The sequence below is a fragment of the Aplidium turbinatum genome, chromosome 9, assembly GCF_918807975.1.
Source record: "Aplidium turbinatum chromosome 9, kaAplTurb1.1, whole genome shotgun sequence".
In the NCBI taxonomy this organism is placed as follows: domain Eukaryota; kingdom Metazoa; phylum Chordata; class Ascidiacea; order Aplousobranchia; family Polyclinidae; genus Aplidium; species Aplidium turbinatum.
The window spans coordinates 6,057,220-6,084,811 of NC_137480.1; the positions used below are offsets into that span (position 1 = coordinate 6,057,220).

Here is a 27,592-nt window from a genome sequence, read left to right on the forward strand (position 1 = left end):
ATGGTAATGTACCACTTTTCTGTCCCACAACTTTTTCATGCAGGAAGGCGTGCGAACCATTTGCACAAGCTTCAACTTGCATTACATAAAAATTAGAAACTCTACTATGACAAAAACTAAAAAAAAAAATAGTTCAAAACAAGACAGGGTTTCAAAGAACTATCATGTTAAAGGTGCTATTTCAGTGAAAAGTACAACTGTACAAACTTATTTTGGAAAAAAGCATTCACCGCTTTTAAGCTCAGTGGCATGCTGAAGATGTAGCCAACTATATTGAGAGCAAATAAACCTTTGTTGACTGTGACCACTACCTTTGCATGTAAGAAACACTTAAAACACTCTGCAACTAAATTGGTGTTAATGTATTAACTGGGTACAACAGCAAAACATAATATGTTTTCTTATCTTGTAATTTACCGCTATCAAGTCATTTTTTTAATGTGGGTGTATTTTGGATATGTATCTAATAATTGTATCTATGTTGTGGTTGTGGGCTGTACCGGTACTTAGGTTGTACCAGCTGTGAAAATCAACGAGACATGGTGTTTATTTTTACCTAACTTTTCAAAAATTGTTTAGACCTATGTGAAAGATGATCATCATCATCATTAAGTTCTTTCCTCTCGTCGAGGGTTAGAGGCAATGAGATGCCAAGTTTCTCTGTTGTAAGATTTTTCTACTGCAGTTTTGTATTTAAGTCCTGACCAGTCTTCAATATCATTAGTCCAAATTTTTGGTGGTCTGCCCCTATTTAGCTAACGCTATTTATGAAGAATTTCAAAAAGTTGTGAAAGGGCATTTCAGGTCGTTTTACAAGTTGCTTTGCTTTTTGAAGCTTTGGGGGCCGGATTTTTGCTTGGTACCGGGCCCAAAATGCTCTCTCAACGGCCCGGGACGCAGACATCCGGTCAGTGATGTGCGCACAGCTCTGGTGATGGCAGTGAGCACTGCGGCACCAAACAGGTGCACAGTACTGCTTAGGATTAGACAATTTGCGGATAGCAGCCCTAGCCTCCAGCTGGAGTCGGCCAAGGGATGGCACTTTCTTGCGCAATGACAATAAATGAGCGATCTGTCTATTGTAGTAAGTGAGGTATTTTGGTTCAGGGCAGAAGGACAGAGAATTTCCGTTGTTCTGGACATTCAGCTCAAGATCAGCTTCACGGTTGCGTAGATGGAAAGCTGCTGCCACAGTTTAGCTTCGCTAAGTTGGCCATTTCTGGATATAAGCAGAGTAGATTTTTTTGTCCTGGCTCAGGGTGTTTTCTAAGTTTTCCCATGACTTTGGAGAGTGTAGAATTTCCAGGTCGTTCGCTTATGCATATTTTTCGGAGGGTGTGCTTGGCAGGTCGTGGGTGTAGATATTAAAGAGAAGTGGAGCCAGGACTGATCCCTGTGAGATGCCATTTTTCAGGCGTTTCCGTCTGCTCTGCTGTGAATTGCCGATGGTGAGGGTGAAGCTTCGATTCATTACAAGTTCCATTGGTGTTACTGCGCAAGAAACTCCTATCGCGCTTTGTGCTACTTAAACGCCTGGCAGGCTCCAGCTGGGGAGCGAGAACTGACACTTTGCGTATGGCAGCTCTCGCACTTGTCTACTTCTCAGCAAAGTACTGTGCACCTTTTTGGTGCCGCAGTGTTGACTGCCACAACATCAACACTGCCATCAAGAGCGCACACTGACCGGGTGCCTGCGTCCCAAACCATTAGATAATTTTCCCATTCTTGTTGGCATCCAGTCCACTGAGCTTCGTCACGAAGAATCCATTCTGTCTCTCGGTCGACCGGCAATCGGGCGTTGGAGCCTAACCATCCTCTCCATTCTAAGATCTATGCTCTCCCAAGAGAGCACACCATCGACTAAAATCAATACACCTATTTGTGCCAGGCGCTCAACTTTACTCACGAACCTAATGGACAAAACATATCTGCGGCCAATCGAGCCACCCATTAATAAACTCTCAATGGAAGTCAAACACCACCAGACTCCATTCGTTCATTTCCGATGGCGACACTCGTTCCACCGGCCTGACGCTCCAAAGACAGGCATGGGTGCGCCTCAATCGTTTCCGTACGGCGGTCGGGCTTTTCCAGTCAACTATGCATCAATGAGGATTGCACCATCTTCATCAACGATTGCACTATCTTCTAGTCACCTAATGGATTGAAACGTCTGCGTGTCTTGAATGACGAAGCCAAAGAGTGGCTGTTCCCTGGTAGCCTTCCAGCATAGTTCTAAAACATCGTGAATCTGGGGTAGTAAAAGGATAGACTCTAGGCCCAAGATGCTCACACGACGACAACGATGACAAGTTCCATGATCATGATCATATGGACCATATGTCAGTTTGAAAGCCGGCAAAGCAACTTGTAAGTTAGGCCGCGGTAGGCCTACCACACGGTATCGTAGGCAGCTGTAAAATCTAGAAAGACAGCGCTGGCTTTTTTTGACTCAAAGCAATCCTCGATGTCTTTTGTCATTTGTTTCATAATCCACAACAGATAATAATTTGAGCAAGCTCATATTTTTCTAATTGTACATACCTGAAATGCAACATATTCTAAACTTATTTGTACATTTTTCAAAAACGACAATTTTGCATTGAACATAAGGCAACAACAAAATGTATTGAACTTCATTATTTATTTGTTTGTTAGTAAAATTAGAATGAGCAAAAACTCTAAGATTGATCGTTGTATTGAAAAATTTGTTTTCCAAACCTGCATTCTTGACCAGAGTTAACTGCCTTGGTGTCCTTACATTTTAAAGTTACCCCGCAATATTCGCTTCTGTATAAAAGAAAACAAGGCAAAACTGAAAGTTTTTGACACGTGAAAATAGCAAATCATTCAAATTTTTAACTTTGTCATGCAATTTATTCACTCCATAGATTGTGCGTTTGATGTACTGTAGGCTACAATTGTAGCCACAACCATTTCAATACGTTCCCAATTTTTACCAGTAGGCTATATGGTAAAACAGAGTATTTTTCATACTTTCACTTTTAAAGACGTTTTCATGAGACATTCATTAATCTTGCTATTTTTCCTTCAGTACTAAGACGGCCACTGTTTGCCCTTCATAGAGAAAAGGTTAAAGCATGAAATGGCTCATCTGTCACAAAGGGCAAACAGTGGCCGTGTTAGCATGAAATGATAACTGAAGGTTAAAGCACGAAATGGCTCAAAACAATTACTGTACCTCTCATCTCTATTATCTGAACAGTCAGCAACAGAATCACAAACTGAAGTGCGGTTTATACAACTACCATCTCCACATGAAACCTGTCCAATGGAACAGGAAGTGTCGGTTTTTCTAAAGGAATTGAACACCTCAGAGTGAATTAAGTGAGATAGAAACACCTTCAAATCTAGTTTCATTTGTTCGTTTTGAGTTGACATTTATTGCCAAACAGAGATTTATCCGACTTGTACACCGCTTTAAACTTGAGCTACTAGAAATTCGGTGCATGTCTATAAAGTTAAAAGTTGAGCTATTTTATACCAAATCATTTTGGAGCTTTTATAAAGGGTTCGTGTGTTGTACCACAAACTTGAAAAAATAGATAAAACAACAAGATTTACATTTTTACATGGTACAGTATCACTAAATCAATAATTGTAGGGTTAGCCTATATAGGTATAACTAAATAAAAACAAAAATCATGATAAGCGACATGTCTAATTAATGTTCAGATGCCTTGACTGATCCATTGCCATGAATACGTAATAAGCTTCAAAGGTGATAGTACAAATCTAACAATTCAGTAACTCACGTGATGGCTGTACTTTTTAACATCACATTATCACACACTTTTGGCTGTTCTCCCTCACACAAGCACTCGTCTGTCAAATCGGTACAGTCTATGACTCCATCACAGACTTTACGGTGCGGTATAATCATGGACCGATCCAGGCAGTAGAAACAAAGTGAATCGTTGAAGGTTGTGGAAGGCAGAAAGCGCACATCTCTGAAATTTAAAAAATAATTATGATAAATACTGTAGTTTATTATATAAAATCATAGGCTACAGGTAGAAGGTAAATTCTTATCTGAAAATTAATGTAGGACTACCTTAGCTCTTACTTAGTCGTAAAAACCGTAAATTAAACCCAACTTGATTGAAAGATTACTTATGTCTTAAAGAGAGTTACCTACAGTTTTATAGGCCTACCGTTTAAATCAAAGTTGTGCAAGGTTTTGAAGCCATTGGCCTCATTTCGCTAGTCTTGGTGAGTGACATTAAATTGTTCACTCAGTTTTGTTCTTATAATTCTGCCTAAGCTTTGAGATTGTATATTTATTATGGTAACCAATTACGTGGCAATCAACAAGAACACAATGCAAGAACAACAGAGTCATTAAATTTCTTTTCGAAATATTTTCGAAAACGTTTGGAAATTCCTGTCATATAAGTCAACATTTCAGCGATGCTCTATAGTTCAAATCAATTTGCGTGGCTATTTAGAAAATGCTTTTTTGATAGATACCGTACTTATCGAGATACCAGGACAAAGGGATGCGCAATTCCATTGCGTGCAATAAGACTTTCTGTCCGACTATATTTATCGTTGTTTTCACTTAGAACAAGAGTGGCCAACCTGCCTTCCATTGCGATCATCTCGAAAATTTATCAAAAACTCGCAAGAAAATTGCAACAAGTGATGTTTTCCCAGTAATTTTTACACTGTAATGGACTTTCATATTTACCGAATATTACCAACATCGTAAGCAATGTTTTCAAGTTCGAGTTAACTCAAAAGCCCAATATAAAAAAGGAACAACAAAGACTAAGAGAACGATACAAAATTTACTTTAATCTTAACTAAGTCAATAAGATATTTGGGTCATCATATCTTTCACCAACATTTCATATTCAGGTTTGTATCCTGTCAGAGACAACATTAAACCATCGCTCAAGTGACAGTCCGTTAGCACAGATCGTTGTGTTGTTTTGATTGTGTTCATAAATGAAAATGCAGATTCACATAAATAAGTTGAAGCAAAACAAGAATGGATGTACTCGGAACATTTTTTGATATTGTAGTATTTTTTACTAACAAATTTCCAGAAATCGTTTTCAGATTCCCGAGCCTTGAGAAAGACATCGGCCTTCATTGTCAATATTTCTATTTCAACTGCATCACATTCCAACGAAAAAACTTTACTGATTTGACTAGAAATAATGGACACGTTTAAATCCAACTTGAATGGGTATGACACGTATTCAACAATTTCTTCAATCTTTTTAAAATCACTAAATCTAACTTCAAATTCATGAGAAACTACATGTATTTCAGCAACGTATTTCTCAGGATTCTAAATACTGTGAGGATAGTTTTGCAAGTGTTTTTTTTATGATGTTTGGGAAAAAAGTAGGCTAAATCGTTTTTCTTCAAGATCGAAGATCAATGACGGGATTTGCATCTTAAAAGCACCATTAGCTCTGATCAATTGACTGATTGATTTGCTCTTCCCTTGCAACTGCAAATTTAAAGCACTTAACCTGCCAGTAAAATCAGCCTACACAGTAGGGTGGCTCGTTTTTGAACTTTTTTTTTAAATTCTCTCGGGGTAGTGGGGAAATGGTGCCAATGAGTGAGAAAACGCTCATGACAAAATTTGAGACTCGTAAAAAATTGTCTTCAGCCTTCTCATGGGGCCCAAAAATCAAAAAATGAGGTTAAAAATGCATTTTTTTTCAAAAATATTTTAGTTTGGGTAGATACAATATTGTTTAGATATATCTAATTGGCCTTAGAAAAAAAATTGGAGTCATTTGAACTATTCCTTCAGCTTCCTTAACGCTTCTGAAAATTTCCATTTTGCTGAAAATTTCGCATTTTTGTTTGTGGTTACATAACTACAAACTTCGTCAGTGACGTAAATTCAAATAAAAGAAGTCACTTTTTCCTACTAAATTAACCCAATTTCATTAAAAAATGACGCAACAGCTCAGGGCAGGTCTATAAACAGAAATACAATGACGTTTTATAGCTGGCAAAATGTCTAACGCAATTATGTATCATGTAACCACCCACAAAAATGAGAAATTTTTAGCAAAATGGAAATTTTCAGAAGCTGTGAGGAAGCTGAAGGAATAGTTCAAATGACTCCAATTTTTTTCCTTAGGCTAATTAGATATATCTAAACAATATTGTAGGCCTATCTACCCAAACTAAAAATATTTTTGAAAAAAAATGCGTTTTTGACCTCATTTTTCGATTTTTGGGCCCCATGAGGAGGCTGAAGACAATTTTTTACAAATCTTAAATTTTGTCATGAGCGTTTTCTCACTCATTGGCACCATTTCCCAAATACCCCGAGAGAATTAAAAAAAAAAGTTCAAAACGAGCCACCCTACTACACAGCCAAGTCATTCAGCCAAGAAAATTATCTAATTTGGAGTAGTCATCACCTCTAGTGTGAAGAAATGCTTTGATGTCTTGTAATAGATCTCAGAATCTTTGCAAAAATTTGTTGCTACTGAACCATCTTACATCCGTATGTAGCAAAAGTTCTCAAACTCCTGCTTGAAAAGACGTCGCTGTAGGGCTCTCGCCCTAATTGAATTGGTAATTTTGAATTGACAAACTTCCATTATCTCCTTTGTGTTTAGTCGTTTGCTGCACAGTACTTGTTGGTGGATTATACAATGAACCATAGGCATACGAAGCCGAGCAACGTGATCAAGTTTAGCATCTTTAAGTTTATTACATTTACATAAACATAAAACTACGCAACAAATTAAGTATCGAACGTTTTCGACATCACAAGATGTCCTCTTCAGGAATAACATACATATATACAAATTAACTACATCTGAAAAAATACAATGGTTAACTAAATCTATAAACAGAAAAAGACAAAAAACTGCACAGTACTTCTGACTAGCTCAAACTCAACGATATAGGCTCCACGAGAATCAAAGGTAACTGCATCAAAAGGTGTTAAACAGGTCACATGATATGGTAAAAAGGCAAGGTGCGAAAAAACTAATTTTAAAATACAGAGAGCAAGAAAGACGAGCCGCAAGCATACAATTGTCTGTTCAAAAGTGGATTGTGACGTTTTATGTACAGGGCTTCCAAGATGAGTATCAAACTAAGATTTGTTTTGCTTATTCGTCTAGTTGTTAAGCAAAACAATGTATGCATTTTGTTTGTACTTAGTAGCTTAGTTAGTAAGTCTGATATTGTTGAAGTCAACAAATATATTAAGGCAAAGCACAAGTTATTTATTCTATATCTTGTATCCCATAAGGCTTGCTTCACGTCGTATTTTGATTGTTACTAGGCCAGTAAACGTTAAATAGCTGTTTTTTTGGGTTGTAATCAACGTGATTGGTTTCAAATGGCGTTTATACAACTCAGAAATGTGCCTGGGATTACTTTCAGTTTTGTCTATGTAATAAACGACACGACGTTAAATCTGTAAGGGCTCAAATTGCAAAAAAAGGGTTTTGCTGAAGGCTATCTTAAAAACTAGAGTAAATTCGAAAAAAACAAGTGCGGAATCAGGGGCCTCGAAATACCCTAAAATGACTCTCACATGCCGTGCCTTTAAAAAAAAAATTTTTTGTTTGCCTGTGTTATTTTTGATAGCTCAATAATGAAATCTAATCTTCAAACTTTTCTGTTGAGCCCACTGTTGATGGGCAGTGGGTGTGGTTGCCTGTGATTGGTGAAGTAATCTATAAATCAATCTAATTGTTCTCCAAGGTTAAAACAATGATATCATTACATTTTTATGCAGTGCATGCACATAGGCCTACTGTATAATACTGCAGATTATTTCTCCCAGGTTGGTATTATAACTGTGTGTGTATAGCCTATTGCCTTTTTATTTGTGTATACATGGCCATATTTTGTACAGGGCTACAGAGCAATTTAACAATTTTGTAATTTGTTTGGCCAAATCGGGCCTAAAAACGGAAATGTTTCGCTAGTTGGCACAAAAGGCAATCATGAAAACACAAATGCACAAGCGATTTGAAGTATTAGGAATGCAGCAATGTTATGGGGGGTCTGGGGGGCAAAGCCCCCCAGATGTTTGAATAACTTTGATTGCTACGCTTTTGGGCCCACCTACTTTTAAAATGGTTCCTCCATCCCTACAAGGAGATATATGGTTTACCGTTGTGACCACTTAGCATGGCGTGTCATAAAGTGCCTTTCAACATTTCCCTTCTTCGGCAAGCAAGTGAAGCATTGCAAATAAGACGGGTGCAGGTATCGTTTACCATAGCACAAAAATAGGTAAGCTCCCAGTCTTCATTAAAATAATATATTTTCCTCTTTAGAGCGCTCATTGTATTTAATTTAGGCTAGGGTAAGGCTGTAATAAATGTATAAAGGTAAATCTAAACTAATCATCTAATTTGGCCTACAGTCTAAACATTTTTTACTGTTCCTTTACTGTCTAAGAACAACTATGCTTTACTTGCAAAAAACAACTACCACTTCAAGGTACTTTTTCAATAGAAGCAGCTATCAAATTAAAACTAGGTACTTTCTAATGACTAGTCAATGCGCCTGCTTACAACTAATATTTAGGGTTGCCAGAGGTTAATATAAAAAAGAGCCCAAGCTTATGCAAAAAGTAGCCCAAGAGTAGCCCAATTTTTTGGGGGGTTCTAAAATGGAGCCCAAAATGGAGCCCAAGCAAAGAGATAGGCTATTATACAAAATACTTCCAGAGCGCTTGATCATCAGTCCCAAATTATATGTGTTTTTTCCAGTTCTTTACATCTTTCAGACAGATTGGCAACCATATGCATTCACTCAACTGTTTGTTAAAATAACTACAAACAAGTACCTAAACACAAAAAATGGTTTAATTTCTTTTCGTGATGAGCTAACGCAGGGGTGGGAAACCTATAGCTCTTTTGAAGACGGCATCTGACTAGCAAAAAAAAATCTTCTAAAGTGCAAACCGCAAAAGTTTTATCTTAACTTTTCATTACAATTTAGAGCTGAAAATGCGCTCAGAATGCACCAAATTAATTGTAATTTTTCATTTTTTTCTGGTGGGGAAAACCCCCCGCTGTTTTTCTCCTCTTGCCAAGACACGTTCCTACTTTCAAAACTTCACCAGTGCCACCACGTGTTAATTGTATTAAGTGTTAAGGCATTGCAGTATAACCTACGGCTCTCACGAAAATGTATTTCCAAAAATGCAGCTTTAATGCCATGGCTCTCTTACTTAAAAAGGTTCCCGACCACTGATCTAACGCTTCAAAAGTGTTCCCCTCAAGACCATCAACAGTTTTGATAACCCACCAAGGTCGATCAACGTAGAAAGTATCATTTTGTCTTGTTTTTTTTTTACTCATATAAATTGTTAAAAAAAAACTTCACTAGCCTTTTTTCTCTCATCTTTCTACATTTGTAAAAACTTTATTAAGATGTGGTGACCATGCCATAACTGATTGTCCTGTTTTGGCATCATGCACGTTATAGCGTCCGTGTTTTGTCGCTTCTACCTTTTTCTAGACCCCTGCATATGTTTGACGTTTATTGTTTTTCGTTGTGATGGGTAGAAATAAAAACAAACTGAACTGGATATCCACCTGCATTTTCATAAAAACCTGGATCACTTAAGTTGCCAGAATTGCCAGATATTAAACCCTAAACGTGCACATTTTTGAAAATTGACATCTTTCTACCAAATTTGTAACCTTGCCTGACCGAGGTCTCCAAAAACGGTGCTCCTCAGTGAAATAACTAAAAATTAGGTAAAAATCTTAAACATAATACAATTTTTACATAAAAAGTTATTTTATATTTTTAAAAAAAAGTAGCCCAATTGGGCGCCAACCAAAAAAGCGCGCCCAACGCGAATTTTTGGCGCCTGGAGAAATCAAAAGTAGCCCAATTGGGCGTAAAAGCGCCCAATCTGGCAACCCTACTAATATTCCTTTCTCAGCAAGCGGCTAAGCTCGAAATTGTCTCGTAATAATGTGCGTTGTTTTGCGTTTGTACACGTAGCAATGCTCTGCTTGAAATTCCCATTTTAGGGTGTCCGACGTTTTTTCATAAACAGTTGTTCGTAAATAAATTGTTCGTAAGCAATTGTTCGTAAAACAATTGTTCGTAAAATTAATTCTTTGTAAAACAATTCTTCCTAAAGCATTTTTTCGTGCATGCAGTTAAAATTTGATGTAGGCTATACGAAGAAATGCTTTACGAAGAATTGTTTTATGGATTTCATTTTACGAAAAACAGTTTACGAACAATTGTTTTACGAACAATTGCTTACGAACAATTGCTTTACAAACAATTGCTTACGAACAATTTGCCTATAAGCCATTTTAGAACCACTGTGTAAAAATGTATTTGAAGAATCTTATTTAGTCATCACAAAATCACACGCGATCAACCAGCTGAGGCTAGGCGATCAACCGGTCGATCGCTATCGACTTGTTGGCCACCCCTGACTTACAATATCGGCTATGTGCAATTGACGAGATTCAGTAGTTGTGAATCTTTTTGTCTGCTATCCCGTGTAGTTTTGTCAAGAAAAAACTTAGAAACTGGGTGTACTTATTTTACACTGCTGGAAACACTGAAATGTATAATATTTTTTTTTAACATCATAGCAATACAAGATTAAAAGGTGAAAATAACTACCTGACTTTGCTGTATTCTATGTCTGAAGAAAAGCACAAGTCATCGCCTTGGTCGCAGTCTCGTATTCTATCCCACAACATCGATTGTGGAATTCTGCAAAATTCACCATTTCGGAGACAACGAAATCCTACTCCGTCATGCCATCCGTCATCTTCCTGGCAACCATTACATGGATCTCCATCACACACAGATGACCTTTTCACGCATGTATTGTTTTGGCATAGAAAGTATTCGGGACAGTCAAGATCACAGTACGAAGTGTGGAGATAAGAGATTGGGTTGCTGCACAAGAAAGTCGGACTTGCAGAACAGGTAACAACGCTGTATGTCCCGAACACAGTTTGTCTAAACAATAAGGAAGTCTAAGGTAAATTTCAGCACTATTTAGTTGCAATAAAAATTAAAAAAATTATTAAAAATCCTAGGTTCACGGCATTACGGTCTATCTCCAGGGCCTACCATATAATAGGCCTTGGCAAAATCAGGCCCTCGGATAAACCTCACTGATCATCGAATTAGCCGCTTGTCAACAAACCGAAACAACAAGCTATGTGCAACCTGTTTAGACGCAACTGAGGCTCATCAAGGTATACTGTAGTCTATTGAAGAAATAACAAACAAGAAAAAACAAGTGAATAAAAAATATCAGTAATCTCTCAAGTAGGCTATGTAGGCCTGCACAAAGTTTAAGTTACTGAACATAGCTTTTAACTCTTCATCTAATGATTTTAACTCTTTATCGATGATTATGTCTAAAAGTTCATCAGCTACTATATTCTACCACACAATTTGATTGGTGGACTGTGAAGCATTATCTGAAAGAAAACGATTCTTTTTCATGCTGCTAAGAGTTTACCATGAACGTAAACGACAAAACTGATAAAGAAACAAACTTCAACAACCCTACAGTACAGTTTTGTATAAAATATGGCCTACCACGAGGACAAAATTCCTAGTCTACTTTCTACAGTATCTCTACAATATGCCACATGAAATTCAGAAATCATCTTTCAAGCTATGTCTTAGAAATGCAATAGTTATGAAATAAAAATAAAAATGGAGAACTCAGTTAACATTTGTAACTTGTGAGCGTTTGTATATCATTTTTCGATTCTGCCAATCAATTGATTTTTTCTTCATCGTCTTATGCTTCTTTGAGTAAACTAATATTCTTGTTATATCGTTGATCATTGACGGTACATTGTCAGCAGCCTATGCATCAAGCTTGAAACTTGCGTAGTTGGCGTGCAATGAAAACCACATCTATTTGGTCATTATTGGATTCATTTGTTTGTTTGAAAACAAAACATGTTAAAATTTTCAATACGTAGTAATCTAGAGCAGGGGTCCAAAAATAGTGGGTCGCGACCCAAATTTGGGTCGCGAGACCATCCGCAGTGGGTCGCAAAACGGTTTAAACTTACCATAAATATAACTTGTATGGCAAAAACAAGTACAATCATATAGTCTTTGATGTGCTGAGTTTCGTACAATTTGGTAGGCTACAAGAAAATTTACACTTTCGATTGTAGTAGGCTACAGTAGTTAAGCCCACGGTTATATAGCCTGGAAGACACCTTGAGGCAGGGCATGAAAACTCTCTCAGCTTATGTCCAGAACTGGCGATTGAAACTCAGCGAAACCAAAACATTGTTGGCAGCTTTCCACCTACACAATCGGGAAGCTGATCGTGAGCTACAATAGAAAACTTCTGTCCTTCTGCTCCGAAGCAAAATATCTTAGGGTGGCACCAGACAGATCGTACACATATCGCCACCATTTAGTGTCACTGCGCAAAAAAATGACATCCCGCGCTGCACTACTCAAGCGCCTGGTAGGCTCCAGCTGGGGGGCGAGTGCTGACATTTTGCATATAGCATGCTTATGGCTTATTAGCCCTTGTCTACTCTTCAGCAGAGTACTGTGCACCTGTTTGGTGCCGCAGTGCTCACTGCCATAACATCGACACTGCCATAAACAGCGCCCTGCACACAGTTACCGGATGCCTGCGTCCCACATCATTGGACAATTTTGCCATTCTCGCTGGCATCCAACCTGCGGAGCTTCGTCGCGAAGAAGCCACTCTGTTTCTTGGCCGACGGGCACTAGAGCCTAACCATCTTCTCCACCACAAGATCTCTGCTCCCCCAAACCAGCACCCCCGTCGACTGGAATCAAGACACCATTCGTACCAGTCGCTCAACTTCTGATCAACGAAGCAGATAAACTTCATCTCTGCAGCTACTTGGGCAGACTATAAATGGAATTCTATAGGGAAGTCAAGTGTCACCAGACTCCATTCGTTCATCCCCGACGCCGACACATGCCTCATCGGCCTGACACTACAAAGACAAGCATGAGTGCGCCTCAACTGTCTTCGTACGGGCGTCTGGCTTTTTCCGCTCAACCATATGCACCAATAGGGATTCGGCCTCTTCCTCCTCCTGTGATTGTGGTGCCGAGGAACAGACCGCAGACCACATCATCAATGATTGTACCATCTTCAAACCACCTAACGGAGTGGAAGGTCTGCGTGTCATGGATGATGAAACTAAAGACTGGCTGCTCTCTAGTAGCCTTCCAGTGTAGTCCGGGAACAGCTTGAATCTGGGGTGGTAAAAGGATAGACCCTTGGCCCAAGAGGCTTGCACGACGACGAAGCACACGGTTAATAGGTCCACCCGCTTATTAAGCCCAATTTGGTCCATTCCGAAATTACTGAAGGTATAGGAGTGGTAGAAAATTGTCTCCGGATAATAAGCCAAAATCGTCCGGTCCCGATGTGGCCTTAATAAGCGGGGACGACCGTATTGGAATTGATATCAATTTGCAAAGTGTTTTGCGCATTCCGAAACCTTTGGGTCGCGAAGATTTCGAACGATTGCTTTTTGGGTCGCACCAAAAAGTATTTGCGGACCCCTGATCTAGAGTAAGCTAAATATGGTTGGTACCTTAACTCCGTTTCATTTTGAATCCTGCAGACAGAGGTACTTGTGACAGCATTTATGTCGCTTTGCAGTTCACACTTTACAGTCTTGTCACAGAAATCACGCTCCGGAATCTCTTCGTCCTGACAAGGTATTCCTACGCACGACAATATAAGGCCATTGAAGCAGAATAGATAATGCCACTACACCAAGATTACATGATGCTGGGTTTCAAGTTAGGTTTCGTTAGTGTCTTCAGTTTTATGCATAATTTGTCTGCGTTAAGTTGACTCAGATTTAATGCAATGTTTCTACTTTTGTGCAGAATAATTAGAGTGCAGTATTGTTTGAACAACCACAATTGGGCCTACGAGATAAACGTTTTAGTTTTTATCATACAAATCAAACGTTTTCGTTTTTCTTTGAAAAAATAGAGTGAAAAAATTCTGCTCCAAACTATAATTATACTTATACTGCTAGTACGGCCAAAATGCGTTATTATTGTCAGTACTTGATGTGAATCAAGATTTTACATAAGTTTCAAAGCGTCAATATCACCTGTATCAGAAACTGGTCGATACGTTCGTGGCGTTCAATGTTTAACCTACCCATAAATGAAGCTTCAAATCCAGTCTTTTGAAGCGGATATTGACTCGTACTTGTAGCAAAAGTAATTCTACCAGAGTAAAATTCTATGATTAGCACTCCACTAGCAGAGACAATCACTGTATCGTTTGTGAAATCATCTCCAAGTGGAACAGTTCTGCAGCCATCGAAGACCTAATTTGGCAAATTTGTTATTAAACTCTTTATTTTTATTTTTTGAATTTTTTATTTGTTTGTAAGTTTAGAAAAGTTTTATATTTATGATTTTAAATACTGTTTTATAAAGAGTTACATCTTACAATTTTACAAGTAACAATAAAATAAACCATTTGATATTGTGAGGTTTGTACTGCAGTGCATAGAGTTATAGGACAGAGCCTCCACATGTGTAAATATTATTTAATCACCGGCGCTTCTGGATAGAGAGGAGATCTTGCGAATGGCGTCTTCTCTTAAACCAATACCATACCCTGGGGAAGGATACATGGGGCACCCACCCCAGTATTTGACCTAGTTAACCATGATACATCAAACAAAAAGAAAGGCAAACAACTTAAACGAGACCGCAGTCGTTACTCATCACGTGCAAGTGTCGCGTCTGGTAACGTAGGATCTTTACACGCACCACAGGTAGAGCACTGGCCACGACCCACGGGGTCCGCAAAATCGTCATTCAGCCACCGGTGTACCCTATACAAACTCAAACAATGCAAGCATTTTCGAAAAAGGTACCTAGAATTGGAACATGAAATGTTAGAAAACTCCACCAAGCAGAGAAGTTAGATATTATAGGACTAAGTTAATATATTGGTAGGCAAAAGCTAGAACGAAGGAAAGTTGGTTGCTTGGGTTTATGTGAAATTAGATGGACCAAATCGGGAGAATTTACTAAGAACAAAAGACGGATTTTCTATTCTGACTGCTCGAAACATCAACATGGAGGAGGTGTTATACTGACTGAGCAATTAGCAAAGTCAGTGCTCTCCTTCTGGCCAAGGAATGAACTACTGTTAGGCCTGATGGTGAAACTCGTCCTTTCAACGTGACCATTATAATTGCAGCCTACATGCTCCAACAACTGACTCAGACGAACAGGAAATCAATAACTTTTATGAGTCCTTGAATGAACGAAACAAAACTTACAAATACAATGAAGTAACAATTGTTATGAGAGACTTCAATGCCAAAGTTGGATGTGAGGCGGAAGGTAAAATTGTTGGTCAGTTTGGTCTGGGTGCGCAAAACCAGTGAGGTGACAGGCTGGTTGACTGGTGTGAGGACAAATCCTGACAATCACTAACACTTAGTTTAACGTACATCGAAGAAGAAGGTAGACCTGGACAAGTCCTGGAGACAGACCACGAAATCAAATAGACTACATTTTTATCAATACTCGATAAAAAAAATGCTGTTAAAGACGGCCAGGCGTAGCCTACCCTGAAGCAGGGATGGAGGAACCACGTGGGCCTGGGCCCACCTACTTTATTTTCTGGGTGGGCCTGGCCCACCCACTTTTGACAGCCAGATATTTTTGAAAAGGTAGAGAAAGATTTGACCAAGATAACCTGCAGTTTTTTGTGATATAGAGAAAGTAATTTTAGCTGCAGCAAGAGTAGGCTAGAGGATGCAGCAACTTTTTCTCTAAAAGAAGGCACTTAAACCAGGCTAGATGTGGATACTGATGTTAATTCTCTCGAAAACGAACTCAAGCTGATAAAATAGATTAAACGTTTACATAAATCTATCAAAACTGATAGAGTTTTACCTGAAAATCCCTATGTTTAATGCTACTACAACAAGGTTTTTTTCGTGCCACAGACTGGTGAAAAATTACTTAAAAAGCAAATTAAACCAAGAGCACTTGAACCATAGGATGAACAGTTGAACACATTCACTAAAACTTGATCGATCAGGTTGATCTCACCTCAATTTTCCAAAAATTTATTGCTTTCAATGATCGTATTATTAACTTTTTTAGGAAAAAATTTCAAGTTTAGGCTAATACAGTAGCAGGCACCTATAAAGTGACAGTTGAAGGAACCGTGTTGTTGTTTGATACCAGTAGGCCTATTATATTTGTATATTGGTGTTGCAGCTGTTGTGTATGCACGTAATACTGCAGACTGTTACTCCCAAATAACTTTGCTGTTAAATATGTCTATATACAGTGGCGTACGCAGGATTTTGTCAAGGGGGGGGGGGGGCCATTGACAGTAGCGTAGCCAGGAATTTGTAAAGGGAGGGGTTTGACAACGGCGGACGAAGCCCGACAGCGTTTTTGCCTGAGAGGACACCCAGCGGCGGGGGGTCTGGGGGGCCTCCCCAAGAAAATTTTGAAAATTACTTTGAATTTGGTGCATTCTGAGAGCATTTTCAACAAAAATGTGGGTATAAATATTCCTGTAAAATGGTGCTGTCACGTGGCATAGCAAAAGGATAAGATCATGTTTTCTTCTGCATTTTTCGGAAATAAAGCTAAGTCTCTATGTTTTCTTGTTGCTAATTCCTGGCTGAGATGTTTGAATGTTTGGTATTGGCAAAACTCGCTCTTTTAATGCAGTTTTGTTTAAAATTAGGCAAGTTTTTTTTAGACTGAAAGCATCATTCCCAAGCATAAAGAGACTGAAGGCATGATTTTCAATATCGTGATGTCACACGCGTGCCAAAGGGGGGGTTGTAACCCCCAAACCCCCCTGGCTACGCCACTAGCCATTGATATCCCAGACGTCGTCTTCATGATATCCCAGTATGGTTTTAGTTTAGACTTTATCCATTTTTTTCTCACTATAATAGGCTTACAGAACACTACGCTACATTGGCATACCTGGGGTGGTGTAGGTGGATTGGGCCATGTATTTCGTATTAGCTTAGTCTATAGAACAACATTGTTAATTGCTCTGACAGTGCAATCCAAAACATATTAAATGCCTTAATCTACGTCGTTAACTACTAAAACATTTTTAAGGGGGGGGGGGGCATGGCCCAATGGCCCCTCCCTGCGTACGCTAGTGTCTATATACCAGTAGCCTACCGGCACTCCTGATATTGAAATTTTGTGGTAATTAGCTGTGCATTGTTGATGCCTGTATTATATTTTGCATATTGGTGCTACGGCTGTTACATATGCGCACAGCCTATCGTATAATGCTGTGCCAGATTATTTATCCCAGGTGGTATTATAATTGTGTGTGTATTGTTTCTTTTTTATTTGTGTGTTCATCGCCATATTTTGTACAGCACTATCAAGCATAGAGAAATAAAACATAGCCTAATAACCTTAGCGGGTTTAACATACTTTATTACACACAAAAAGAATTAAATCTGCAATATAGGCTACATAAAATGAAAAATCGGAAAATAAATTTGACTTTGCACTGTAACTGTAACGACACTCTGGACTGAAAAGCACAAACTGAACAAATGATACGAGAATGATTACGAGGAAATTATGCGGTGGGAAACAGATCACATGAGGTGTAGATTACAGGCATTGGACAAACAATTAGAACACACAAAAGGAACGATGAGCCACAGGCGAATAACTGCCGGTTGAGAGATGGATTGTTACGTTTAATTCTTAAGACTTCCATGATCTTAGTCTGAAAATCAGATCTACCTCCAGAGATGATTTTAAATTGGCCGATCGAGACATTGTCAGTGCACGTTTCACAAGCGGCGATGTGCTCTTTAATTGCACTTTTAGTTGTTTGGTTTGGGTTTAAGTGCTCCCCGGCCCTTGTCAACAAATGTCTGGTTGACATACCGATGTAGCCTATGTGTTGTTTCCTGATGAGGACACACGTACGTGTCGAAAACGTTTGAGTTTATTTTAATTATGTTATATTTTTTGTGTGTAATAAAGTATGTTAAACCCGCTAAGGTTAACCTACTATGTTTTATTTCTCTATGGTTCAACAAAGCAAACTTTCTACCAAAGCTTTATCACTATCAAGCAATTTAACAATTTTGTAAATGTTTTGGCCAAATTGGGCCAAAAAATGGAAACTTTTTGCTTTTTGGTACCAAAGGCAATTATAAAATTCAATATATAAATGATTTAGCTTAAAGTATTTGGAATGCAGCAATGCAAAGGGGGGTCTGGGGGGCAAAGCCCCCCAGAAGTTGAATTGACTTTGACTGCTGAGTCTCTGAGCCCACCTACTTTTAAAATGGTTCCTCCATCCCTGCCCTGAAGCATTGGCCTACATGGACTAAGACCACAATCCAGTCGTTGCAAAATTTCAACTGATTTTCAAGCGCATTCAAAAACCAAAACTAAAGCTAAAACTTGACCTACAGTCTCTTGGGTATTTAGATGTTTGTGCAAACTTCGAACATGATGTCCTGAATAACTTGCCAGATACATAGCCGCAAGACTCTGAAGCTTACTGGAATGTAGGCTACTGTTATCAAGGAAGCCGTAGCCTACACACTAATATTCCTAATGCTAAAATGAAATTTTTGCTAGTAGTCTATGTGAATTCCGCTGTTGGATCAGTGCTCTATGGAAGCAGCTTCAGTGTGATTCAAAAATTTCAATTATCTTTTTTATCAGATAAGGAAATATATAATCAGCAATGAAAAGTTCTTTTTTTTTGCAGGCTTACAAAGTAACTTCGATTTACTTTTTTTTGCATCATTTTGTCAGTCAAGTTGGTAGAGATATCTTTATTGAGGAATCCTTTACAAATCTTGTTTGTCATGTTTGACGGATGATGTGATTTGCAATAAGATTTCAAAGCATGTTAGAATAACTGAAGTTGATAGATCAGCCAGAACTGAACAGGCAAATTCTTGGAAAAGCTCCAGCTTTTTTATTTGTGTTTAATCTTCGAATAGATTTTGGCGTTTTTTGGACTATTACAAAATCAAATAGTTTTTGAGCCAAATTGAAACGCATTGCTGATCGGCAAAAATGAAGGGTTTGGCAGCCCTGAACTTCAGCTTTCGCTAAGAAATCTAACAAAGAATACCAAGAAATATTAGCAAAAATTAGTTTACCGTAAAAGCTTGCTCATCGTTGTTTGTATCTAACTGATGAATTGTCAATTGAACTTGAAATCCTTCGGGTGCCTTTAAAATCCACCGACACTCCAAGTCGTTTGGACACGGGTCAGGCCAAGTAGGAGTGGTGAGAAATTGGCGTTTGCTGGTCACAGAAATGTTGGACGTACAACTTACTACAATAATAAGAAAGTAAATTATGAGTTTAAAATTGTTAGTAACACTAAAACTAACCGTGTATTGACGCAGTCAACACCTCGTATTCTTTAGAGTCGTATTGGTGTCTTTAAAAATATCTTATTTGGAGCACCTGAGCCACTTATTGGTAACGCGCCCAAAATATTCTTTCAACGCCTCTGGGCGCTAATGTTACGTGTTATTCTTCACACAGGATGTTCACCAAAACGTCTACAAAGAAACCTATTTTCTTTTATATAACAGTAGACCCTAAGTTACATTTGATGAAGCCCGTTACGACAAAATTTGATGCAATTTGATTCGATAAACCGTCGGGACATGGTTTCGGTTCTTTTTCTTTCAATACACTAATCATGTTCTACAATTAGCGTATTTCTTCATTTAGAACATTGCTTTTGAAAAGGGTCCGTGGAACATGAAGTAGCATGTCGTGAGTTTAATGGGTTCCGCGAGGGTTCTCGTTCTCTAGGGAAATTGATTTCTAGGTTCAGTATATTAACGCATCATTCTGAATTTTAGATCACCTTGCCACATTCGTACAACTCCAAGAAGGGCAGTTAGTTCAACAAGAGGTTGAGTGCAGTCAGCCAAAAAATAAATATTAATAGTTTTTGCGTCAGATGTTCATTACTATGATATTCACAAGAACGTAACTACTTTACGCCATCTAAATTTTTTTTCGTGGGGTTTCCGTGAAAAGCGAGAAAGTAAAGCAGGGGTTCAACGATAACAAAAAGGTTAAAAAGCTCTGAATTAGAATCAACACTCAGGCAAAGTTATACAATAGTTTATCACTTCTCATGCCTAGGGTTGCGCCGTTTGATGGACATCAACTTCTTCAAACAATTTTAATTATGCAGGCCATGAACTCGTCTTCATGTCGAGACTGTGGTCACTGGTCAGTCTGTCGAGAGTGAAGTCTTCCTCTCTACACTTGGCGGTTTATCGAGTTGGTAGAGTCCATACTTAGGGCTGCAAAGTCCATGCTTTACAAGTTCTTTCCAAGAAAGTTTCGCAACAGAAAGTTGCTTGTTTGTATTGTATAGGAAGGAGTTCACCAAATTTTTTCCAGGCCAACTTGCACCGGGTTGTGGCTGCAAGCTCACACCTCCATCTAAAATACATGACATCGTCAAGGTAGCAAAAGTCAGCTACCCCGTAAAGTGTCACATTTAACCTTAACCTCGTTTATTGGCCTTGGTGTGCTCTTACAGCATGAGCATACTGTGAGTGTTGTGGGTTCGATCTGAGTGAAACTTTAATTCCACTACATTCTTTGTGGACCCAGTGGGAGCAATTGATGCAGAAGATAGAGTTTCTTTCCGCTCCATTTAAGCATACCCAACAAGGATGATTTCCTGATCTCAGGGAGTTCAGGTTGAGATCAGAAATCATTACTTTGGTCTTTTCCACGTTCACGCTTAGGCCCTTTGCTTCCATTCCCTTCTTCCTGGCAGTGATCCTGTCTAGCGACTCTAAGTAGGTGTCGAAATTTGCCAGGTCGTCAGGGTACAACAAGCTCCCAAGAGCAGCCAGTGCGCTACTGAAGTGACAAGGCGTTTGGGCAGATGATGAAGAGCAGTGGGCTCATTAAAGAGCCTTGACCTGTAGTAGGCCTACACTTAATCCCCTTTGAAAATGTTACTGTATCTGTCTCCGACACACACACGGCTCCTATAGTATCTGTCGCCTATAGGGTACTTGCATTTAGATTGAGAAGACGGAAAGATCATTGTCAGCCATTCTTGTTCCACTGCAGGACGAAGGCCTTTCCCATATCTTTATAATTTCGTCTGTCTTTGCACGTTTGTGTCCAGTGTTTGTCGAATTGGTAGAGTTCGTCTCGCCATCTTGTTTTCTGTTTCTCTCTTTTGCTTTTATTGTCAAGCGGTATCCAGTCAGTAGCTCTTCTTGTCCATCTGTTGTCAGTTGTTCGCATGATTTGTCCTTCCGAATTCCACTTTAAACTTTTTATTGTTTGAATGATATCTATGATTTCTGTTTGTTGTCGTATCCATTTGGCTGGTTTCCTGTCTTTCCATGTAATGCCTAAAAGCACTTTTTCATGTGGTCTTTGCGCAGTGCGTAGTTTAATAGTGCTTTCGTTAAGTCGCTCTTCCAAATGCCTGCCAACCAAGTGTAATTCTTCTTTTAATTGCTTCTTCTTTATCAGGTGATGTGGTTACTATTTATCTAAGGTAGCCTATGTGGTCTTAGGTCGCATATATTTCCCTAAAGCAAAATATCCGTACCAAAAACATATTTTCAACTAGGCTGCGCTACATGTAAGCTATAGATAAAGGTATGCTTCAGAGAAAATAGAAATTTAGTATAAATTACGAACTTTTTCGGCCATACACATGTTAACCCTTAACAAGCATTGAAATTACTGATGTAAACATACATGAATTAAAAATATTTAACTGCATAAGTAATCCAAGCACACATGAATTCAAAAGAAGATTCTCAATAATGAAACCAACATGGCAGAGGAGAAAATCATATCACAACGGTTATTTACACGAGGAAAGCACACATCACATGACAATTAATTAAGTGAAGACGTTGAGCAGGAGACACCTACGCAAACCATCTGTTATCAATTATTTCATATAGTTTCAAGGAAGGTATTAAAAGTAGGTATTAGAAGTAGAAGTCTGCTTGTAGATGGTTTTCAAAGATAATGCATTTTTGTCACACTATGACAAATGCTGATACAATCATTGTTTGACAAAAACAAAATATAGCTTGACACATTAACTCTTGAAATTAGTTTCTATTTGGTAATTCTATACCAAGAATCAGTGCTGGATTTTAGCCGGAACGCCGCTCCGGAAGCTTTGCCCTAAGGTTTGCCCTGTTCAGACTAGCGTTAAGATGGTGTTTGTAATTTGTATCATTCATCTGATCCGTTATTGTGCAAATGTGCAACCTTGAGGCAGCTTGTCTTAGCGCCACACCTGTCTTAGCGCAAACTGTTTTAGCGCCACACCTTGACGTTTACACTCCGATATTTTATTGAGCCACCTAATTACTGTACGTCACAATTAGTTTTTCCTGTATTTTTTCACATTTATTACTGACTGTTTCCAGCTGCTTAGCACCACTCTTAGTATGCCTTGCCCTATTTAATGGCAGCCTATTGGGCTATGTCTGAGCAGTCATGGTACCAACTGGAAAGATTAGCAATAAGAACAGTCCGTCCCATTAGCTCAGTGGTTACGCGCCCGGCTCAAGATCACGCGGCGCTGGTTCGACTCTCGAAGTATGCGCTTGAGCAATGCATTTCAGGAGTTCTCTCCATGCAGCGGCACCTAGTGAATGGAATACTTCCCCGGCAACAACACTTCAACAATCGGAAAACTTCACTCTGCTAATCTCGCAAACCAGCCCTGCGTCAAAAGTCTCTACATTCTATAAGTAAGAAAAACTACCAGCAATAACCTATCAAGGCTTTGTCAGTCCGATGATAAAGATTCAAAACCAACCAACAATCTTGTTCCGCGACCTATTGGTCAAGATCCCCACAGAAGTCACCATGGAAGTTCTGTGCCGTCAAAGTCTTGAACCTTAGAACAAAGTCTTTGAGCTATATATTTTCCAGTGTCGAAAGTTTTACGACTTGGCTTCGGCTTCTTATAAAACTTTCAATGCTGGACGAGTATGTGTTGTTAGCCGACGAGTTTTTACTAGTACGTTGACTAACTTCCTTGCAGTATTGACCGTGTCTTGTGTCCTAAAGGGTCAACGTTACATCACTGATCCAAATTTATTTATGTATGTGTATAATTTCGCAGCGCACTACAAAATTTCTTTGATACATCTAATATTTTTCCGGTAGAAGTAGTGAGTTTAGGTTAGAAATGAACAAAATTACAAGTTTCTTTAGCTCTGCCAGGAAGCGAAAACTTGTGGAAGACAGCCAACAAGTCATTTCCACTCTTGCCGATTCGATCCCTTCTGACTTACCAAATTCAGCAGCCTCAAACAGGTCTCTGGCTGGCTATTGGAAATGATTTATTTCTAAATAAACTGTATTTGGAGGTTTTGCGGTAGCCTAATCATTTAAATTCCAGACAAAAATCACTTCAGTTTCATTTGATAGAAAAATGGAATACCGTAATAAAATGATTATTGAATTGAAGAGGAAAAACATTAATGTTCCAAAATCGCCCAGAATATTAAATTGCTCTACTTACAATTTTTGGCTAACTTACTTTATAGTCTCATTGTTAAGTTGAATACTCACAATTCACTCCTGAAAAACAAAAAGTATTGAAGTTATTTATAATGCTGCGGTGTAATTCTTCACAAATTTGCTTGTAACAATAATGTATGATCAATATATTTTACATGAACATATTTTTGGCGTGTTTAGCTTGAGATTAGGTATGTAGGCTACATTGAGCACAATTTACTCATTAATGATGTACTGTATGCAAGACTTTCCAACTGCATCCTGGAGGTGGTCTCATCATGCAATTGTTAGTTTTTTGCATTGCAGGACCTGTCACCAATAATCATATTTTACCTGCAAATTTTAACTTGGCAAAAAACCAAACAAACTTATATTTAAAGAAAATTGCACATCAGATGAACAGCTTATAACGTAGAATCCACAAAAGTCTTTGATATTTTAAAGTGAATAAGTAATTGCACCAAGAGTGGTAGGATACCAAGTGACGAGACTACACTCAAGGGTGCAGTTAGAACGTTTTACATATTACATTGTTATTGCGTGAATTGTACTCAACGTACAATCGTACATACCTAATCTCCGGCTAATCACGGCAGAAATCTGTTCAGGTGCATATACACTTATACTGTACAGTACTGCTTTTTTAATTTCTGGAAATAAGAAAACGACAGGTTGTTATGGCTATAATTGTAACAACTAAGACACATAAAAATTTTCCTACATAGCAACAAATTCGACCGTGTTCTCGTAGGCCGTGGTATATTATTGCAAAGTTTATGCTCAAGTACTGTATACTGTATCTTTCATAACTTCCTGTGATCAAAATCCTTCTAACCACAATAAAAAATAAAAAGCATGCATAAATTGTTTACCTTTTTTATACAGTAGGTTCAAGTAACTTATTCAAGTTAATTTCAATGTTATTGTTAGCAAATTTCATGTGCACACCCGAGAAACGAACCAGGGTCGCTTGATCTTGAGAATTTTTTGTGCACAAAGTCGGTCGCTTCCATCTGAGCAAATGAATTGACAAATAATTTGCTCAGACATTAGTTTTACATTATAGTATTTTTAAGTATACGATTTACTTGTATAAGTTGCTTGTAACAGATTGAGGGTTTTTCCGGAATAAGAAACCAAACCTAGATCAAAGTGAATTTTAAGAGTTCTTGCCAAAGAATAGAACGTTTTCGGCCACCCAGGAGTTTCTCCGATCCTTATTTCGGGCTTTCTCCCTCTATCTACCTGGTTAGTTGAGAAAAGTGAAGACAAGGTAATTTTTTTTTTTTAAAGTGGATGACAACACTTTTATGATAATGCTCAAACAGGTTTCACTTGAAAATAATCGGTATCTGCATTTAAGTTTTATTAAGCACTACTTGTTGATATTTGGCGCATTTAAGTATAGTTTTTTGTATAGTTTAATTTGTATAATTTAACAAGTGCACCATCCTACAACGTAAATATTTGCATGTGAAATATATCAACTGGCAAAAAATCAGACAATCCGGGTCCTGTTTTTGGCAAGAATTTTGACTCCGGCTCCACTCCGACTCTGGCCGAAAACCTAGACTCAGGCTCCTACATACTCTAAAACTCTAGCATATGTACACCTCTGCAGTACTTACAACAAACGCATTAATAAAATCATCATAATCATCATCATGAACGTATAACTGCTCAATTGTCAGTTTAACGTGAAATCCAACAGGAGCTGTCAAAACACAAAACCAGTTTCTGAAGTGAAAATATTGATCCAGCTGTGAAGGACATGATAAAAGTTGTGGTGTAGATTCCGCTGTAGCATGAAAGACGCAACTTGCTGAAAGTAACAAACACGTCGAACTGTGATACAGCACACAAGTACACACATATAGGTTACTGTACGGTAAACAATTTAAAGCAGCACAAACACATTTTCATATTGGTTGTAAGACTGATCAGGCAACAAGGCGAATACCACTTCTTGTTCACTGGAAAAACAACCAAGTGACTATGCCTAACAGCTATGTCACTGGGTTTCTTTATAAGTGAAACAAGATAAATCGTGACAGTTTTATTTCGTCTGGCTGCAAAAACTTTAGAAAGGATTTTTTTCCAGAAATAGGCTAAAGTCAACAGCCTGCTATTGTATGCCAGCAACGAATGAGGCTGTAAACACATGGCCACGGGTATTTGTGCAGATAACAAATGTAAAGAGAGTTTTTTGTTGGTATGAAATTTTCTGTTTTGTGTATTTTTTAAATAGAAAGTCGAATCATTAAGCGACGCTTCATAAAATCTTAAACGACGCACTAAGACGCCACGAATCATATTTTAAGAATCACTGCCAAAAATAACCGGACTTTAATTCAGAATTAGATGGAACGCAAAAGAAACTTCCGTTGATCACAATACTTCTAGACCTACTACACAAACCGATATGTTGTTTGTTTCATGCTTTCAATGCACTCACGTGGGAGACCTGAAAAACAAAAATTTAAAATGCAAAATAATGAAAATATTCTATCAAAATTTTTTCAACAGGTAGGTATGAACATTAGCTGCTCTTAAATAAAAATGTAGATAGACTTATTATATAGCTGTGTCAAAAAAACAAGTAGCAATTGTGTAAAACCGTGGACCAGCATAAAACAACAAATGTTAGCTGAGGATTGGTTTACAAGATATTGTTCAAAACTAACTTTAAATTTGTCTGCCCTGCAAAGTCGCCAGTGGAGTGTGCACACGACGGCATTGTTTAAAACTAGTTCCATTGTGTTCTATATAGCTTATACGAATTGCACTGGACAATAGTTTTTTGTTGATCATAATTTAAGAGTGTCTTTGTATGTTTTTTAGGTCACTGATTTCAAAAATGGCATTACAATTTTTGTAATGTCAATGGTTCTGTCACAAATTTGATGACTTCAAGTTAATATTTATTACAAATAGCTCTGGCATGGCGTAAAAATTGTGTACCACATCTAAAAACCACACAATAAAAACATAGTAAGACAAACAGTATGGATATCTAATTAAAAATGCACATTGGACAGAGTGATTCGTTTGTATGTTGTGTCAACCTCCCGTATCAAACTCCAAATGTAATTTCCCATTACGATTTTATCCCACCTTTATTGGTAGCATTTTTCCATAATTAAAATGTTTTGATGAAACCGTGTACAATGCTAATCGGTTACATCGCCCAAGTTATCGCGAATAAAGTCCAAATGAGAATGCAAATAGTACAATAAGGGCATGCGGCATCTAAGCTTTTGGTACACCACCATAAGGTGGTCTTCCCTTCTATCGTTACCAAGAAATCCTTTTACTGTCATTCAAAAAGCTTGCCATGCATTTCTTTCCAAAACAGTTATAGATGCGTCAAGTTGTTTTGATTCCAATATTTTCTTAACCTGGGGCCCAACAAACATCCCACCCATATACTTTAGCTTCAGAAAGGTTTGGAAACATTGAGCGGATGTGTTGAGACACAACTGGCTGTACCCAATGCTTTTACAGCTGTTTAGCAAGCCCAAGTTTTATATGTGAAGGTTTGGGTGCATCGAACCCGCCTCATGAAAAATTTTTCTCATAGCAATATACTAAATTTGTATTATCTTTAGAAAAAATCAATTCTGTAAAATATTACAAATTTGGATAAACTCTACCGGGTCCACATCGATCTTGAAAAAACGAAAAATAGGCTTTTTCCACATGAAAACAGCCAATATGAAAATATCTCCAATATGATATCTTTCCGATTTTGCTGAAAAGTTGTCATACTATGTCTTAGGCTACTAACGAAAGAATCCCAAGTTTTAGATCAATATCTCTAAGGGTTTGTCCATGGCTGCCATTTGAATTTCGAGTACCACCCTCGGTTTTAACTTGTAGGAATATTGTCTAGCCATTTTTGCCATTTTAGTGGCCCCACAACTTCTACTGTAAATGCAATGGAAAACTAAAATTTGCTATACTAGCTCATTTCTTGATGCATGGTTATTAGGTGGGTCACGAAAATCCTAATATTTTGCCCGTAAAG

At 38.2% G+C, this 27,592-nt stretch overlaps 1 protein-coding gene across 3 annotated transcripts in view; it reads right to left on the minus strand.

Annotated features, from left to right (window-relative positions):
- The window catches only part of LOC145777139 (uncharacterized), a 66,139-nt gene that overhangs the window by 25,966 nt on the left and 12,581 nt on the right, over positions 1-27,592 (minus strand). Inside the window, exons 2-12 of one of the 3 annotated variants that reach the window (XM_082588436.1) lie at positions 25,984-26,029; positions 25,194-25,387; positions 24,654-24,810; positions 23,585-23,625; positions 19,167-19,345; positions 14,168-14,339; positions 13,584-13,716; positions 10,633-10,977; positions 3,777-3,971; positions 3,203-3,316; positions 2,722-2,790 (exon numbers count right to left, since the gene is read on the minus strand). In XM_082588436.1, coding sequence (XP_082444562.1) covers positions 2,722-2,790; positions 3,203-3,316; positions 3,777-3,971; positions 10,633-10,977; positions 13,584-13,716; positions 14,168-14,171 — 860 coding nt within the window. In that variant the 5' untranslated portion in view covers positions 14,172-14,339; positions 19,167-19,345; positions 23,585-23,625; ... (1 more) ...; positions 25,194-25,387; positions 25,984-26,029. Of the gene's footprint in view, positions 1-2,721; positions 2,791-3,202; positions 3,317-3,776; positions 3,972-6,419; positions 6,807-10,632; positions 10,978-13,583; positions 13,717-14,167; positions 14,340-19,166; positions 19,346-23,584; positions 23,626-24,137; positions 24,212-24,653; positions 24,811-25,193; positions 25,388-25,983; positions 26,030-27,592 lie in introns of those variants that run through there. The other 2 variants (XM_082588437.1, XM_082588438.1) reach the window with 2 other exon arrangements.